The 16,009-nt window shown below is 41.0% G+C and overlaps 1 protein-coding gene across 2 annotated transcripts; it reads right to left on the minus strand.

Moving 5' to 3' along the window:
- Nucleotides 1-1,860: 1,860 nt before the first annotated feature.
- ZNF639 (zinc finger protein 639) lies at nt 1,861-14,872 on the minus strand. 2 transcript variants are annotated; one of them, XM_068980061.1, is made up of 6 exons: nt 14,751-14,872; nt 10,449-10,520; nt 6,421-6,489; nt 5,419-5,529; nt 3,242-3,376; nt 1,861-3,117 (listed from the first exon to the last, which is right to left on the minus strand). In XM_068980061.1, exons 3-6 carry the CDS (start codon nt 6,476-6,478, stop codon nt 1,964-1,966), a joined length of 1,458 nt encoding a protein of 485 aa, XP_068836162.1. In that variant the 5' UTR covers nt 6,479-6,489; nt 10,449-10,520; nt 14,751-14,872; the 3' UTR covers nt 1,861-1,963. The 2 variants fall into 2 exon arrangements, with proteins under 2 accessions (XP_068836162.1, XP_068836169.1); XM_068980068.1 differs by lacking the exon at nt 14,751-14,872 and adding an exon at nt 11,354-11,394.
- Nucleotides 14,873-16,009: the final 1,137 nt, after the last annotated feature.

Consider the following 16,009-nt stretch of genomic DNA (forward strand, 5'->3'; position numbering starts at 1 on the left):
CCGGAAGCCAAATAACTTGGATTCCACTCCTGTCTGCTCTAACTGGTTTTGTGACCTCGGCCTAATGATAACCTGTTTCTATAAGAAACATAGAAAACAAGAGGATGCAGATCAGATGGCTTCTAAGGTTTTCTTCCAATTTAATTACAATTTTAAGTCTTCTAAGAAACGTTTTTATCAGACAGCCCTACCTGGAATGGTATAATCAGATGGAATGGTGATTTCTAGGAATACAAGTATGGAATACAAGTATGCATATACGACAAAAGGGTAGAAGCTTCCCTGGTGGCTCAGAGGTTAAAGGGGCCGCCTCTAGTGCGGGAGACTGGGGTTCGATCCCTGGGTCAGGAAGATCCCCTGGAGAAGGAAATGGCAACCCACTCCAGTATTCTTGCCTGGAGAATCCCATGGATGGAGGAGCCTGGTGGGCTGCAGTCCACGGGGTCACAGAGTCGGACATGACTGAGTGACTTTATTTACTTAAAAATGGTTTTGAAAAACTTATTGCTGTCACTGTTTACAAAACAGACTAAACTCCCATGGGTCTCAAGGTGGGAAAACCATAGGTCATAAGCCAGTCTTTTCAACTATATTAATATTCCTGAGTGACAGTAGTTTGCTAGCAGCAGTGTTTATTTGAGGCCAATGATGCACAAAATACCATCTTCTTGATACTATTTAAGAAGCTGTTACTGAATTGTGGTGGTTGTGTCTCCCTCAGTCTCCCCAGTTCATATGTTGAAGTAACGGAATATGACCTTATTTAGGGAGTGTCTTTATTAGGTTAAAATGAGCTTGGCAAGGTAGGCCTTAATCCAATGACTGCTTGATTCCTTGTAAAAGGGAGACAGACTTGGACACAGGGAGGCCATGTGAACATGAAAATGACCACATATAAGTCAAGGAGAGTAGCTGAGAACAGATTCTTCCTTTACAGCTCTCGGAAGGAACCAACTATGCTAACATTTCAATTTTGAATTTCTAGCCTCTACAACTGTGAGACAATAAACTTCTACTTTTTACGCCACTTAGTTTGTGATAATTTGTTATGGCAGCCACAGAAAATACAGACGCTAAGACTGATTTACCATTATCAAAAGTAATTTATACCTTCTCATAACAGCAACCCCAACCTCTCATACCTTCCTATTTCTATTTTAATACTTCAGTGGGTTTTCTCAGAAAACAAATGATTTGGTATCAGAAGTTCAGGCATGACTTTGCAGTTGGATAACTGAAAAGGAACAGATTACAAATGACCTGTTTCATTTATAATTGAGTTATGAAATGTTCCTTTATCGTTTAACCCCTTTATCAGTTCCTCCCCATCTAAGATTATTTAGCACATGGATAGGGGCTAAAATAAGGTTTACCAAAAAAAAGGATTGCATAGAAAATCAGATCTTTCCCTCTTACCGTAACACGGGGCTCCTAGTGTCACTGAAAGGCTCACACAGATGGAGAGCACTGACTATCCTGGGGATAGGAACTACTGGGGAATGCAAAAGCAGGGTCTGGATCTTCTTAACGGGAGTATCAGTGGCCTTAATTGTGCATTATGTTGCACTTTAGCTCTGGAAGTGCAGTACTTTAATGACTTCATCCATGAAAGACTGATCTTGTTTTGAGTTTGAAGAAGAAAAAGTTTGTAACACCTGTATTTATGGAAGGAAAACTATAGTTTCTTTAGTGTATATTTCCTATCAACTCATAAAATCAGAGCACATGCAAGAAACACAATGACAGTTACCAAAAGTGGTTAAAATCACAAATGCATTGAAAATATCACATTTAGGATACAACTATATACTGAAAAGGCAGCAATGCCAAGAAAACTGGCAATTAAAAAGATCTTGTTAAAGACAATTCTCACAAGTTGTGTTTAAAATCATTCATTTTAACATTTTCAAAATAGTTGAATTTATTATTTCACATCAACATTATGGAAGTTAAAGGAGAACAATCAAGTTGTTTCATGGACTGGAAGGTGACTTATTAATTCCCTTTCATTTCCAAACCTCATCAAGCAGTCACTACATTTATGAGGTAAATCAGCCGAATGCTTGAAATCTAGATGAATTTTAAGATCTTCAATCTGTCCTGTTGAATATTCACAGTATTGACATAAGTAAATCCCTTCAGATAAATGTGAATTTAAATGTTTGCAATATTCTAGCATACTTGAGAAGCCTTTCCCACAGTCATCACAAACATGAGGAAAAATTTTAGTATGTTCAATGGCAACATGTCTGTTAACATTTGTATGAAGTCTACTCCGAAACCCACATACTTGACAAACAAAGAAGTTTTTACATTTGTCAAATGTGATTTTGCTTAAGAGGCTATACTGTCCATGTTCCCCATTGTTATACTTATCACTTAACTCTATTAATTTACATGCATGCTCATTTACCACATGGCTATGCAAGTCTTCTGGATCATTCGTTTCATGTTCACAGAACTGACACAAGTACTGTTCATCACAGCTGTGCTCCTGGAAATGTAGGTAGAGTTCACTGCTTGAGGAGAACTGTACGTCACATTGCTCACACCAATAAAGGTGATCACTAAAATGGGTGTCTGCAATGTGCTGGCTGAGGTTCTCAAAAATTACGGTCTTATAATCACAGTATTTACATATGTAGGGGTCCTCTTCATGGAGTTTGGCATGTTCAATCAGAAGCATGTTGGTAGAGAAACTCTCTTTGCATACTCGACACACGTTTGAATCAGTACGCTTGTGCTTCAAGATCATATGCTGCTTTAAATCAGAAAAATATTTGCTGTTGAACTCACAAAGTTCACATTTATAGAGGCCACTGCTGTTAGCTCTCAGTAAAGGCCATTTCTGCTGGGCAGTCACATTCAAAGCTTGGCTCTTGTCAACAATTTTGCAAAGTTTAGCTGGTGGTTCTTCATCAGTTTGGTCTTGGAGACTCTCAGAGGAATTATTTTCTGTCTCTATATCATAGTCTTCAGAAATTGCATGCACTTCTGCGGCAATTGGAACATCTTCAGCAGTGTGAACTTCTATGGGGCTCTCCTCTTGGGTTTGCTGGTGGACTGATTCAGGGGAGTCACAGTCTTCATCACAAATTTCAATATCAGCAGATTTTTCTGAAAAACAAAGCAAGACTATTAAATAAAACCTATTAAATAGTAATTGGCAAAACGAAATTTATTTTACTTATTTTTTTCACTGAACTATACAAAATGTGCAGATGCTATTAGTTTCTCTTACCTGTAGGAAAGGCAGTGTGGTCTAGAATTCTAAGTACAGGACTGGGAACCAAGTAGTTTTGATTTCTATTTCTGGCTTTGATTCCATCTGTAAATTTTGGCAATTCATTTGATGTCTCTGTATCAGAATCATCATCTGTAAAAAAGAATTTGGAAAAATACCTATTATTTATGTCAATCAAAACATTAAACATTACATGGATAAACTGAAATGCCAGTCACTAGAGAAAATTGGGCTTCAACATCATGTCTTTTTAAAAAAGACTGTATTTTTCAGAAGTTTCAAATTTACAAAGTAAATAAATAAATAAGAAGGTTAATACAGAGAATTCCCACATATCGCGCATTCAGTTTCTCCATTATTAACATCTTACATTGTTTGTTATAACAATGACCAAATGCTGGTAAGCTATCATTAACTAAAGTCCATACTTCATCCTGATTTCCTTAGTCTTCATCTAATATCCTTTTTCTGTTCCAAGGTCCCATCCAGGATACATAACATTTATTTGTCCTATCTCTAGGCTACTGCTAGCTGTGGCAGTTTCTCAGACTTCCCTTGCTTTTGATGACCATGACAATCCTAAGGAGACTGGCCAGGTATTTTGCAGGATGCCTCACCAATTAACTCTGCTTTTTCATGATTAGACTGGGATGGCCCAGACAGTAAAGCATCCGCCCGAAATGCGGGAGACCTGGGTTTGATCCCTGGCTTGGGAAGATCCCCTGGAGAAGGAAATGGCAACCCACTCCAGTACTCTTGTCTAGAAAATTCCATGAATGGAGGAGCCTGGTGGGCTAAATTCCATGGGGTAGCAAAGAGTTGGACACGACTGAGCGATTTCCCTTTCCCTTATGGATTATTTGAAGGTAAACACAGAGGTAAACTGCTTTGTTTTAAAAATCACATCATATAGAGAGTATAAACTATCAACATTATTATGACTGCTGACATTGAACTTGATAACCTGGGGCTTTATCAGGTTTCTCCACTGTAAAGTCACGCTTTTACTTTCCATACTCTACAGTTTGGAACTAAGTTACTGAGTGTAGTCTGTACTTAAGGAGTGGAAAGTTATGCTTCACCTCCCTGAGGGAGCATTACCTACGTAAATAATCTGGAGTTCCTCTGTACAGATTTGCTTCTTATCCCTTATTTATTTATTCTATCATTTATTTATATCACTATGGACTCATGGATATTTATTTTATACTTTGGGTTATAGTCCAATTTCTCCCCCTCTCAAACTGTTTCAGCTTTGGCTACTGGGAGCTCTTTTAGTTGGCTCCTTATGCTCCTTTGGCATACTTGTATTGAATGACTCTATATGTTGAGTACTTTCTTATTTTCTGGCACAACAAAATGCTCCAGGCTCATCTTTTAGGTTTTCTGCTCCAGAACTAGAATCAGCCATTTCTCCAAGAAGCCCTGTTCTTTTTATTGGAAAATGGTATTAGAAACCAGGATCAGGGCACGAGATGTGCTTATTGCTACTGGGATGTCATTTCTGTTAGACTCTCAGTTAACAGAGCAAAAAATACGTGCATGTGCACTACTACAAATATACTGACATCCCATAAATGTTTCTGTATGTAACTGTGTCTCTATTAAGCCAAATATGAGCTCATACTGATGTCTCTGACTGAATGTTCTTTAAATGACCACATCCTTCACCTTGTGTTCTTTCCTTCCATTAGCCCTCCAAATGAAATGTACAGCTGAGCAGAACAACTGTGTGTAACACTGTTCTTTCTGTGTTGTTGTTTTTTTTTTTGCCACTCTACACGGCACTTAGGATCTTAGCTCTCTAACCAGGGATTAAACCTGCACCCCCCGGCAGTGGAAGTACAGCGTCTTAACCACTGGACCATCAGGGAACTCCCTGAAATACCACTATTCTTAACTTTTCATCATAAATACACAAAACTCTGGGTCACTCCTGCTTCGCCACGAATTCCTAGCTGACTAAAACTGATAGAGGAGGATGTGTTTTTGATGTATATGTTTGAAATAATGTTAAAAATTAAAATTCACTTACCCAAAAGTCTCTTGTTTTCTTAAAACAAGTTTAGATACTTGCTCATTTTGAAATCATCACTTTCACCCACATTTTCAAATAGGAAATGAAAAATTATAAAAGCAATTTGAATGAAAATATTTTGGAAATTTAAATATACCTTTGTTGTCAAAATATTTTAAGTCTGGTTGTCTCATAGAACAAACACTGTAACAATGATCAGAAAAAATTCCATTGAATCCATCTGCAATTCTGCTTATTCCAGAGGAATCTGAACATAAAACAAAATTTAAAAATTTTCAAGCACACCAAACACATAAACATCTAATGACAGCCATCTCTTTATCAAACATAAATAAATTTTCATAGTATTGTAATAAGGTATTAGTATTTCCTTCAATTCTGAAGGCTTTCATAATTCAGATATTGACTTTGAGCTTTGAAAGAACTATAAATTATACAATTTAAAATACTTAGAAACACACTAAGATATAATTCTCATGGTCAAGAGTCCCACAAAATATGAATATGCAAGAAATGCGTTAATTGCAAAAAACACTGAATTAGAAGGGCCAGTTAGGTAGACCAGGTTTAATTTCCTCAGATATGAAAAACAAGTAGGCTGGGTTGGTTACCAGGTATACCTGAGACAGCCCCAAGTATACATGTGCATAGCATAAGAGGCCAGGACCTCTTATTTGCCAAGATAGTAGAGCCATACTCAAAGAAAAGATCTAAAATTATATAATCAAAATGAAACTTACAACATTTCTGAAAATAATGTACAGGATAAAGATTTTTCCAATGATGCAAAATTACTTCCATCAAGGCTATTATTAAAACTTAAGCACAAGCTTGGGAAACAAAGGCAAATCTCAATTATGCTATGTAAGTATGTAACTTGGATATCTAATCTTAAATATCTATAAACTATGAAGTTGTGAGAATTAAAATAAATGTCTGTGAAATTTTGATGTATGCCTAGCATACAGCAGATATTGAGAAATATATTTTGAGAGAATTTACTTAAAGTTTCCTCTTAGCTAAAAGTTAACCCAGATATTTAACTCTAATCAGATCATTTATGAGAAAATGGATGTAAACACAACTGCATGGGAATTGAACATGGCCTAACTTTTAAATAATTTAATCGTACACTGACCTGAATAACGAGAAGGATGTAAAGTCTTCCTTTTTCTTTTTTTAGGATATTCATTCATATCTTTTTAATCTAAAAAATGGAAAAATTTAACAAATACATCACAAATAACAAGTGTTAATATTGTTATGCAAATTTCTTCTAATAAAAAAATTGGCTGGCGATAGGAAATGTGTCATAAAAATCGACTTCAAGAGAGAAATGTTAAACAATCCGGCTTATATTTTATATTTACTTTTCTGATCAAGTTTAAAGGCTGTGTTCTGTTTTCTTTCTTCCTGAGGTTGAGAACGTTTCAAATGTTGATGTAATTGTGAAAACTGAATAATTACATAAGCCGCAAGGAGATCCAACCAGTCCATTCTAAAGGAGAACAGTCTTGGGTGTTCTTCGGAAGGAATGATGCTAAAGCTGAAACTCGAGTACTTTGGCTACCTCATGTGAAGAGTTGACTCATTGGAAAAGACCCTGATGCTGGGAGCGATTGAGGGCAGGAGGAAAAAGGGACGACAGAGGATGAGATGGCTGGATGGCAACATTGACTCGATGGACGTGAGTTTGAGTGAACTCCAGGGGTTGGTGATGGACAGGGAGGCCTGGCGTGCTGCAATTCATGGGGATGCAAAGAGCCGGACACAACTGAGCGACTGAACTGAACTGAATGCTTATTTTCTATAAAAGAAAAATTGTACCTATGATACCAAAAAAGAGTTTTATAGGTATATTTCTTACAGTTGGGAATATTTTGACAGTTTTGAAGCCACAGTTCAGTTCAGTTATGTCCGACTCTTTGCAACACCATGAACTGCAGCACGCCAGGCCTCCTTGTCCATCACCAACTCCCAGAGTCCACCCAAACCATGTCCTTTGAGTTGGTGATGCCATCCAACCATCTCATCCTCTGTCGCCCCCTTCTCCTCCTGCCCTCAATCTTTCCCAGCATCAGGGTCTTTTCAAATGAGTCAGCTCTTTGCATCAGGTGGTCAAAGCTTTAGAGTTTCAGCTTCAACATCATAACTACCAATGAACACCCAGGACTGATCTCATTTAGGATGGACTGGTTGGATCTCCTTGCAGTCCAAGGGACTCCAAAAGTCTTCTCCAACACCACAGTTCAAAAGCATCAATTCTTCAGCACTCAGCTTTCTTTACAGTCCAACTCTCACATCCATACGTGACTACTGGAAAAACCATCACCTTGACTAGAAGGACCTTTGTTGACACAGTAATGTCTCTGCTTTTCAATATGCTGTCTAGGTTGGTCGTAACTTTTCTTCCAAGGAGTAAGTGTCTTTTAATTTCATGGCTGTAATAATCATCTGCAGTGATTTTGGAGCCCAGAAAAATAAAGTCAGCCACTGTTTCCCCAACTATTTGCCATGAAGTGATGGGACAGGATGCCATAATCTTAGATTTCTGAATATTGAGCTTTAAGCCAACTTTTTCACTCTCCTCTTTCACTTTCATCAAGAGGCTCTTTATTTCCTCTTCACTTTCTGCCATAAGAGTGGTGTCATCTGCATATCTGAGGTTGCTTATATTTCTCCTGGTAATATTGATTCCAGCTTGTGCTTCCTCCAGCCCAGCGTTTCTCATGATGTACTCTGCCTAGAAGTTAAATAAGCAGGGTGACAATACACAGCCTTGACCTACTCCTTTTCCTATCTGGAACCAGTCTGTTCCATGTCCTGTTCTAACTGTTGCTTCCTGACCTGCATACAGGTTTCTCAAGAGGCAGGTCAGGTGGTCTGGTATTCCCATCTCTTTCAGAATTTTTCATAGTTTATTGTGATCCACACAGTCAAAGGCTTTGGCATAGTCAACAAAGCAGAAATAGATGTTTTCCTGGAACTCTCTTCCTTCTTCGATGATCCAACAGATGTTGGCAATTTAATTTCTGGTTCCTCTGCCTTTTCGAAAACCAGCTTGAACCTCAGGAAGTTCATGGTTCTCGTATTGCTAAAGTCTGGCTTGGAGGATTTTTAGTATTACTTTACTAGCATGTGAGATGATGCAATTGTGCAGTAGTTTGTGCATTCTTTAGCACTGCCTTTTTTAGGGATTGGAATGAAAACTGACCTTTTCCAATCCTGTGGCCACTGCTGAGTTTTCCCAATTTGCTGGCATATTGAGTGCAGCACTTTCACAGCATCATCTTTCAGGATTTGAAATAGCTCCACTGGAATTCCATCACCTCCACTAGCTTTGTTCGTAGTGATGCTTCCTAAGGCCCACTTGACCTCACATTCCAGGATGTCTGGCTCTAGGTGAGTGATCACACCATCGTGATTATCTGGGTTGTGAAGATCTTTTTTGTACAGTTCTTCTGTGTATTCTTGGCACCTCTTCTTAATATCTTCTGCTTTTGTCAGGTGCATATCATTTCTGCCCTTTATTGAGCCCATCTTTGCATGAAATGTTCCCTTGGTATCTCTAATTTTCTTGAAGAGATCTCTAGTCTTCCCCATTCTATTGTTTTCCTCTGTTTGTTTGCATTGATCACTGAGGAAGGCTTTCTTATCTCTCCTTGCTATTCTTCGGAACTCTGCATTCAAATGGGTATATTTTTCCTTTTCTCCTTTGCTTTTCGTTTCCCTTCTATTCACAGCTATTTGCAAGGCCTCCTCAGAGAGCCATTTTGCTTTTTTGCATTTCTTTTTCTTGGGGATGGTCTTGATTCCTGTATCCTGTACAATGCCATGAACCTCCATCCATAGTTCATCAGGTACTCTGTCTGTCAGATCTAGTCCCTTAAATCTATTTCTCACTTCCATTGTATAGTCATAAGGGATTTGATTTAGGTCATACCTGAATGGTGTAATGATATTCTCCACTTTCTTCAATTTCAGTCTGAATCTGGCAATGAGGCCTTCATTATCTGAGCCACAGTCAACTCCCGGTCTGGTTTTTGCTGACTGTATAGAGCTTCTCCATCTTTGGCTGCAAAGAATATAATCAATCTGATTTCGGTGTTGACCATCTGGTGATGTCCCTGTGTAGAGTCTTCTCTTGTGCTGTTGGAAGAGGGTGTTTGCTATGACCAGTGCATTCTCTTGGCAGAACTCTACTAGCCTTTGCCCTGTTTCATTCTGTACTCCAAGGCCAAATTTGCCTGTTGCTCCAGGTGTTTCTTGACTTCCTACCTTTGCATTCCAGTCCCCTAGAATGAAAAGGACATCGTTTTTGGGTGTTAGTTCTAGGTCTTGTAGGTCTTCATAGAACTGTTCAACTTCAGCTTCTTCAGCATTACTGGTCGGGCATAGGCTTGAATTACCGTGATATTGAATGGTTTGCCTTGGAAACGAACAGAGATCATTCTGTTGTTTTTGAGATTGCATCCAAGTACTGCATTTCAGACTCTTTTGTTGACCATGATGGCTACTGCATTTCTTCTAAGGGATTCTTGCCCACAGTAGTAGATATAATGGTCATCTGAGTTAAATTCACTCATTCCAGTCCATCTTAGTTCACTGATTCCTAGAATGTTGATGTTCACTCTTGCCATCTCCTGTTTGACCACTTCCAATTTGCCTTGATTCATGACCTGACATTCCAGATTCCTATGCAATATTGCTCTTTACAGCAACGAGCTTCTATCACCAGTCACATCCACACCTGAGTGTTGGTTTTGCTTTGGCTGCATCCCTTCATTCTTTCTGGAGTTATTTCCCCACTGATCTCCAGTAGCATATTGGGCACCTACCAACCTGGGGAGTTCCTCTTTCAGTGTCCTATCTTTTTGCCTTTTCATACTGCTCATGGGGTTCTCAAGGCAAGAATACCGAAGCCACACATCCTCTTCAAAAAAAATAGTCACAAATTTGTATTAATCTTCTGGCTTCAGAGGGGGTAAAAAAAATCACCCTCATCATTCAGAGGCTCAGAATATAATTTTCAAGAAAATATCCTTTTCTTACTCATGAGGTCACGTTCAACATTCCATTGAGAACAAAAGAGACTTGGCAGCTACTGAATAAATATCCATAGACTGTTATAAAATTGAGTAACTAGTTTTACCAGATCCCACTTACTTGGTGTAATTCTTAATACTGGAGTGAGGAAAACTGAATTACAGGGAAGTTTTCACAGATGGTGAAATATGCCTGTAGGAAAAACAGGACAAAAGTGTTATGAGCAAAAATGTAGTTCATTGCTGAGACTCAAGGTACTGGATGTTAGTTTACTGGAAAGCTATACAGAATTAACTCAAGTACAATATGTTTTTGAATACATACTGCATTAAGTACTAAAACTTGTATAAACTGATAAATGTCACTATATATAAATATGTGTCATATTTCTTTGAAGTGAATTTACCTTCTAAAGCTATTTTAACACCAAAAAAGGAACATAAATAAATACACAGGAATATAAATCTCATTAATTTATTTGTGCGTGCTCAGTTGAGTCCAACCTCTTGAAACTCCATGGACTGTAGTCTGCCAGGCTCCTCTGTCCATGGGATTTTCCAGAGAAAAATACTGGAGTAGATTGCAATTTCCCACTCCAGGGGATCTTTCCCACCCAGGGATTGAACTTCCTTCTCCTGCCATTAATTTATTCAGTCACAGTGAAAGCCAATATAATGAAAGCTGACAAATTAGTACAGGCTTTTTTTGGTCTCTTTTTTGGCTGCACTGGGGTGGCTTGTGGGATCGTGATTCCCTGATCAAGGATAGAACACGTGCCCCCCGCTGTAAGAAGCACAGAGTTCTAATCACTGGACCACCAGGGAATTCCCAAATTACAGATTTTAAACTGTTTAAATCCTCCTTATAGATTATTAATAGAAGAATAATGATGATCATTTACTGGGCACCAATTATGTACCAAGCTGTGAACATACTTTTTTATTTAAACCTATGATTAGAAAAATCTATAACACGCTCTCCAAATCACTATTATCTATCCGTTGTTACTCATAAAGAGGGCTTACCAGGTGGCTCAGTGGTAAACAATCTGCCTGCACTGTAGAAGATGCAGGAGATACAGGTTGGGACCATGGGTCAGGAAGATCCCCTGGAAAAGGAAATGGCAACACACTTCAGTATTCTTGCCTGGAAAATCCCATGGACCAAGGAGCCAACGCAGAGTCTGACATAAAATGATGGCTAAACAACAACTGATAAGGAAATTAAGGCATAAACTTAAGTCAGGGGAATAGTAAATAAGTGACAGGGTTGAACAGAGATCTAACTTGAACATAAGATTTTCTATGCTTTTAATCTCTTTTATTTAGGGAGATAAAGTGATCAGTCCAACTGAAGTAATAGTGTTAGAATGAGAACTCTTTCTTCCATTTCAGATTAGTGTTCTTTCTACTATAGCAGTGGGAAAATAAGGAATGTCAGAAAAAAATGCATTGTAAAGTTTTTTCTGTGAACTTATAAGCTTCTTTTCTTATCACCATGGTGATACAGGTACACAGTAGGTAGAACTTGGCATTGTTATTTCTCATCTCAATTCTAGCAATAGGGAACTTGAGATGCACATACTATTTTTGCTGCTTTATTAATTGCTGGGTATATCATTATTGGACTTCCTAGGAGGTTCAGTGGTAAAGAAACCACCTCCCAATGCAGGAGAATCTGGTTTGATCCCTGGGTCAGGAAGAGCCTCTGAAGAAGGAAACAGCTACCCACTCCAGAATCCCTGCCTGGGAAATACCATGGACAGAGGAGAATGGTGGGAAATACACAGTCCATGGGGTCTCAAGAGTTGGACACGACTTACCTACTGAGCAGTAACAAATTATCAGCACTATACATAATGTAATCATACACATAAAGTGCTGCTGAATTTACTGAGAATTTTCTTTACTTGATTTTCACAACAATCCTGTAAGGTAGATAGAAGGTCTACTATCAAATCTACTCCAATTTTACTGAGGAGGAAACAAATTCACTGAAAGTGAAGTCAACTAATTAGAAGAGCCAGTAATGAAAAAGTGTGTCTTCTGACTTCTGGGTTTACAACTGTGTGATTAAATCTTCATTTCTAATCACTGTCACCAGCAAGTTACATCTTGCTTCCAGTCCTTAGTCAGCCACCAACTGGGAGGAGGGTGAGGGAATCACTCAAAGAAACTGACAACCATGATATTTGCAGAAATGGTGTCAACAGGTATAATGCCTCATCTAACAACACAAATTAGCATTCCCTGAGCTCACCCCATCAAGTGCATTAAAAAAAAATAAACAGCTGTTTTCATATTTATGTAGTAAACTAAAATCTTAAGACTTATTTCTAATACTTCTTTTGTACAGAATTTACACAGCTGAAAGCTTTATACTTCATGTTCTAAATGCTTTACAAGTATCAGACGGAACACTGAAAACTGTCAGTCGAGCATTTTAAACACTTCAAACTTTTTCAAAAAAGCAAGGAAACCAAGCATGGCATTAGAATTAATGTTGCAAGCTGGCTAGGATTCAGACTGTCAGGTGAAAACAACAGGATTACCTTGATCAGGAAATGTTTGACTCCTACCTAGGGCTGAACAATATCCACAAGTTTACCAGACCTCCTTTAAGCAAGATGGTAAAATGCCCACTCAAGACCAAAAATGCTAACCACCCTTTATTTCAGCAAATGTTTTTACGTGCCTTTTGTGTGTATAACTGCTCTGATGAACTCTGGCTTTTTACCTAAGGATGTCATACACACATTTGCTCACTAGTCCTCCTCTTTTAATGGGAAGATTCTGAACACGCAATTTTTCACTCAAGTCCTCTTCCTCACTTAAAAAGCTACAGATAAAATGAATATGTCACTGTAGTAAAATCAGAAAAATAAAATAATTAAGTCACTTAGAATCTATTCATCCAGAAAAACACTGTTAACATGGTCTTCCCTGGTAGCTCGGTGGTAAGGAATCTGCCTGTAATGAAGGAGACACAAGAGAAATCGGTTGGATCCTTGGGTTGGGAAGATCCCCTGGAGAAGGAAATGGCAACCCACTCCGGTATTCTTGCCTGGGAAATTCCATGGACAGAAGAGCCTGGTGGGCTACAGTCTATAGGGTCGCAAAAAAGCTGTACAAGGCTTAGCGACTAAACATTCCAAAGTATAGACATGTAGACATTTTCTCATGCTAAGGGATTCATACATACTTTAAATTTACAAAAAGCTAACCATGCCATCTAAAACACTCATTAAAAAAAAAAGCAACTTAGAAGACACTTGTAATCATCTTTCCAGCTGTCACTTTTTCAACAATAAGAACGTCTAAGTACAAACCACAATACAGATTGGCAGACTCCTACCGGCAGTCAGCACTTGTATCAGAGTTCAATCTTTTTAAGACCTTTCATGCAATGTAAATATATATAAGACAAGCATTTACAATAAAAAGCGGTTCTATACTAAAGAGTTTTAGAAGCATGCTGTTCCTCAGCCTCATTTTGAAACAAGTGTATCTTTTCCAGATTTTGAAAGACAGGAGAACACAAAAATGCTGCAGGAAACTTTAGAACCCACCACACGTCCCATTTAGTGTCAGTGTTTGCTTTATCTCTTTGCTTACAGATAGACTGCCTCAAAGCACTCTTGTCCCTAGATTGTACTGAAAAACAAAACCAAAATGGGTTCGAAGTACCCTAATAAGTGCCTTAGACTATACTGGCTGGGGGCTTAAGAGCCTGAAGGTTGTGACTCCCGGCGCGGGCAAAGGATGCGCCGCCGAAGGGTCACCACGCCAGCCGGCAAGGCCTGAGGGCCAGCGTGGCACGGATGGGGGCCCGCGGCCCAGAGAGGCCGCTCAGGAGCCATCGGGACCCGGCTTCTCCACCCGCGCGCCACGTACTGGCCCCATTCGGGCCCGGCGACTAGCCAGGAGTCCCAAGTCCCGACCCCAAAGGCACCACTCGGAAAAAAAGCAGCGGGGGACCGAGGCCAGCCGGGGCCGAGGTGCCCTCCGCAGGGGGTGGAACTGCCTTCGGGATGGGGGAGGGGCGCGCCATCCCGCCAGAAAACGAAGGCAGGGTTTCAGTTTTAAAGGCGCCATCCGGTCTTCCCTGCCCTCTCCCGCAGGAAGCTGCGCCCGCACGCCCGCGGCCCCGGCAGCAGTCCGGCGCCCGGGCCGCTCCGCCCTCACACTCACCAGTCCCCGGGGCCCGCCCGGCCAGCCCAGGCGCAGCTGCGAGGCGGCGGCCGAGACGCCCGAGCGCGGGCGGAGGGGTAGCGCAGCCCTGCCCGCAGGCGCACGGCGGCGGGCGGCGCCGCTTCTGGCCCTCGAGCTCCCCGGCGCTCCGCCGGGCCGGCCCCACTCCCTCCCCGCGCGCCCTACGCCCAGCCTGCGAGGCCCCGGGCCCAGGCTCCGCGGCCACACTCACCGCCGCGCTTCGCGCCTGCGCCGCACGCCTCAGGCCCGCCGAGAGGGCGGGGAGGTGACGAGGTGAGAGTGGGGGCTGGGGAGTGAGCGGCTTGGCCTCGTCTCGCTCCCGGGCTAGGAGGGACCACCGGCCTCCAGCCCCCGGGGCGGCCCGGCGGCCCGCGCCCCCTGCAGGCACCTCCGCGCCTTCGCGGGTGCCTTCCGGGAAGGGTACCGCGCGTCCCGGAAAGAGCGGGTGATTCCACCCTCTAGAATTGCTCCTAGCGAGGCTGCCGGGGAACTCCCTCCACCACCGCCGCCCCGCTCTCCCTCCCGCCCAGAGGAAGTGGGAGCAGCAACGCGCGCCAGACACCCTTTTCCCACCAAGTTCCTCCATGGGGACGGGCGAGAATGGTCTTGGTCGGGTTAGGCAAGGCATGTGGCATTTCAAACCCCACAGAGTGGAATGCCTCCTGTTGGGGACGAAAAGGGCAGCCGTCCGCAGTGCAGAAGGGGAAATATAAAAGATCGCGGGTCAGTCTTTATCCGAATTCCCTGCCTCAAAAAATGTTGGTGGAATGAATGAAATTATGGCGGATTGGATTAGATGATTTCACTTTTTCTGACCTTGAGTTTCTAGGAGCAGATGTAGAGAAGATTAAATTAAGTGAGCATAAATAAACTTGGGAACGGGGTGTGATCACACGTTTAATCTTTTTGACAAAGAGTTAAGGTTGTTAGTACAAATTTACAAATTAGTAAAGTGAGCTTGTGAGGGTGTAGAGTGGATTGTTGTGATTGTTAAGTGGATGATGCGGCCCTTCTGGATTATCATGTGCCCAAGGTCACTAGTAGGACTGCAATGCGTGTTTTTTTCTTTCATCGTGTGTGTGCTTTTCTTGGTTATCACATACTAACCAATCAATCACCAGATAATAATAATCATAGACCTTACTCTGACCCCATCAGCTAACTCCCAGGAGATAAAATCATATTTGAAAGAGACCCTAGTGTGTGAGACTCAATTTTTACAATCTCATAACGTTTATGTGTGTGCTCAGCCCAAATGAATATTTACGAATGCTGACATGGCCTGAATAAAGTACGAAGAGGTTTAGAGGCACCTTTTAATCCTAGTACAGTCAGTTATGGCACGGAATAGGGAATTGACACAGGTTTCTGGAATCTGTAAAGAACAGGGTGTTTCATTCCCCCCTCTCCCGGAGGGTTGTTTCTTGACCAGATACGGTGGAGGCCACAAGGGGGTGGTATGGAACCACC

The sequence above is a fragment of the Capricornis sumatraensis genome, chromosome 1 (assembly GCF_032405125.1).
Source record: "Capricornis sumatraensis isolate serow.1 chromosome 1, serow.2, whole genome shotgun sequence".
Taxonomy (NCBI): domain Eukaryota; kingdom Metazoa; phylum Chordata; class Mammalia; order Artiodactyla; family Bovidae; genus Capricornis; species Capricornis sumatraensis.

Bases quoted from the DNA above. Each gene is read 5' to 3' on its own strand.
- ZNF639 (XM_068980061.1), bottom strand. From the start codon at position 6,478: ATGAATGAATATCCTAAAAAAAGAAAAAGGAAGACTTTACATCCTTCT. The intron at 5,530-6,420 runs GTCAGTGTACGA...TTTTATGTTCAG, and splicing joins ACATCCTTCTCGTTATTCAG to ATTCCTCTGGAATAAGCAGA. The intron at 3,118-3,241 runs GTAAGAGAAACT...TTTGTTTTTCAG, and splicing joins CCACACTGCCTTTCCTACAG to AAAAATCTGCTGATATTGAA.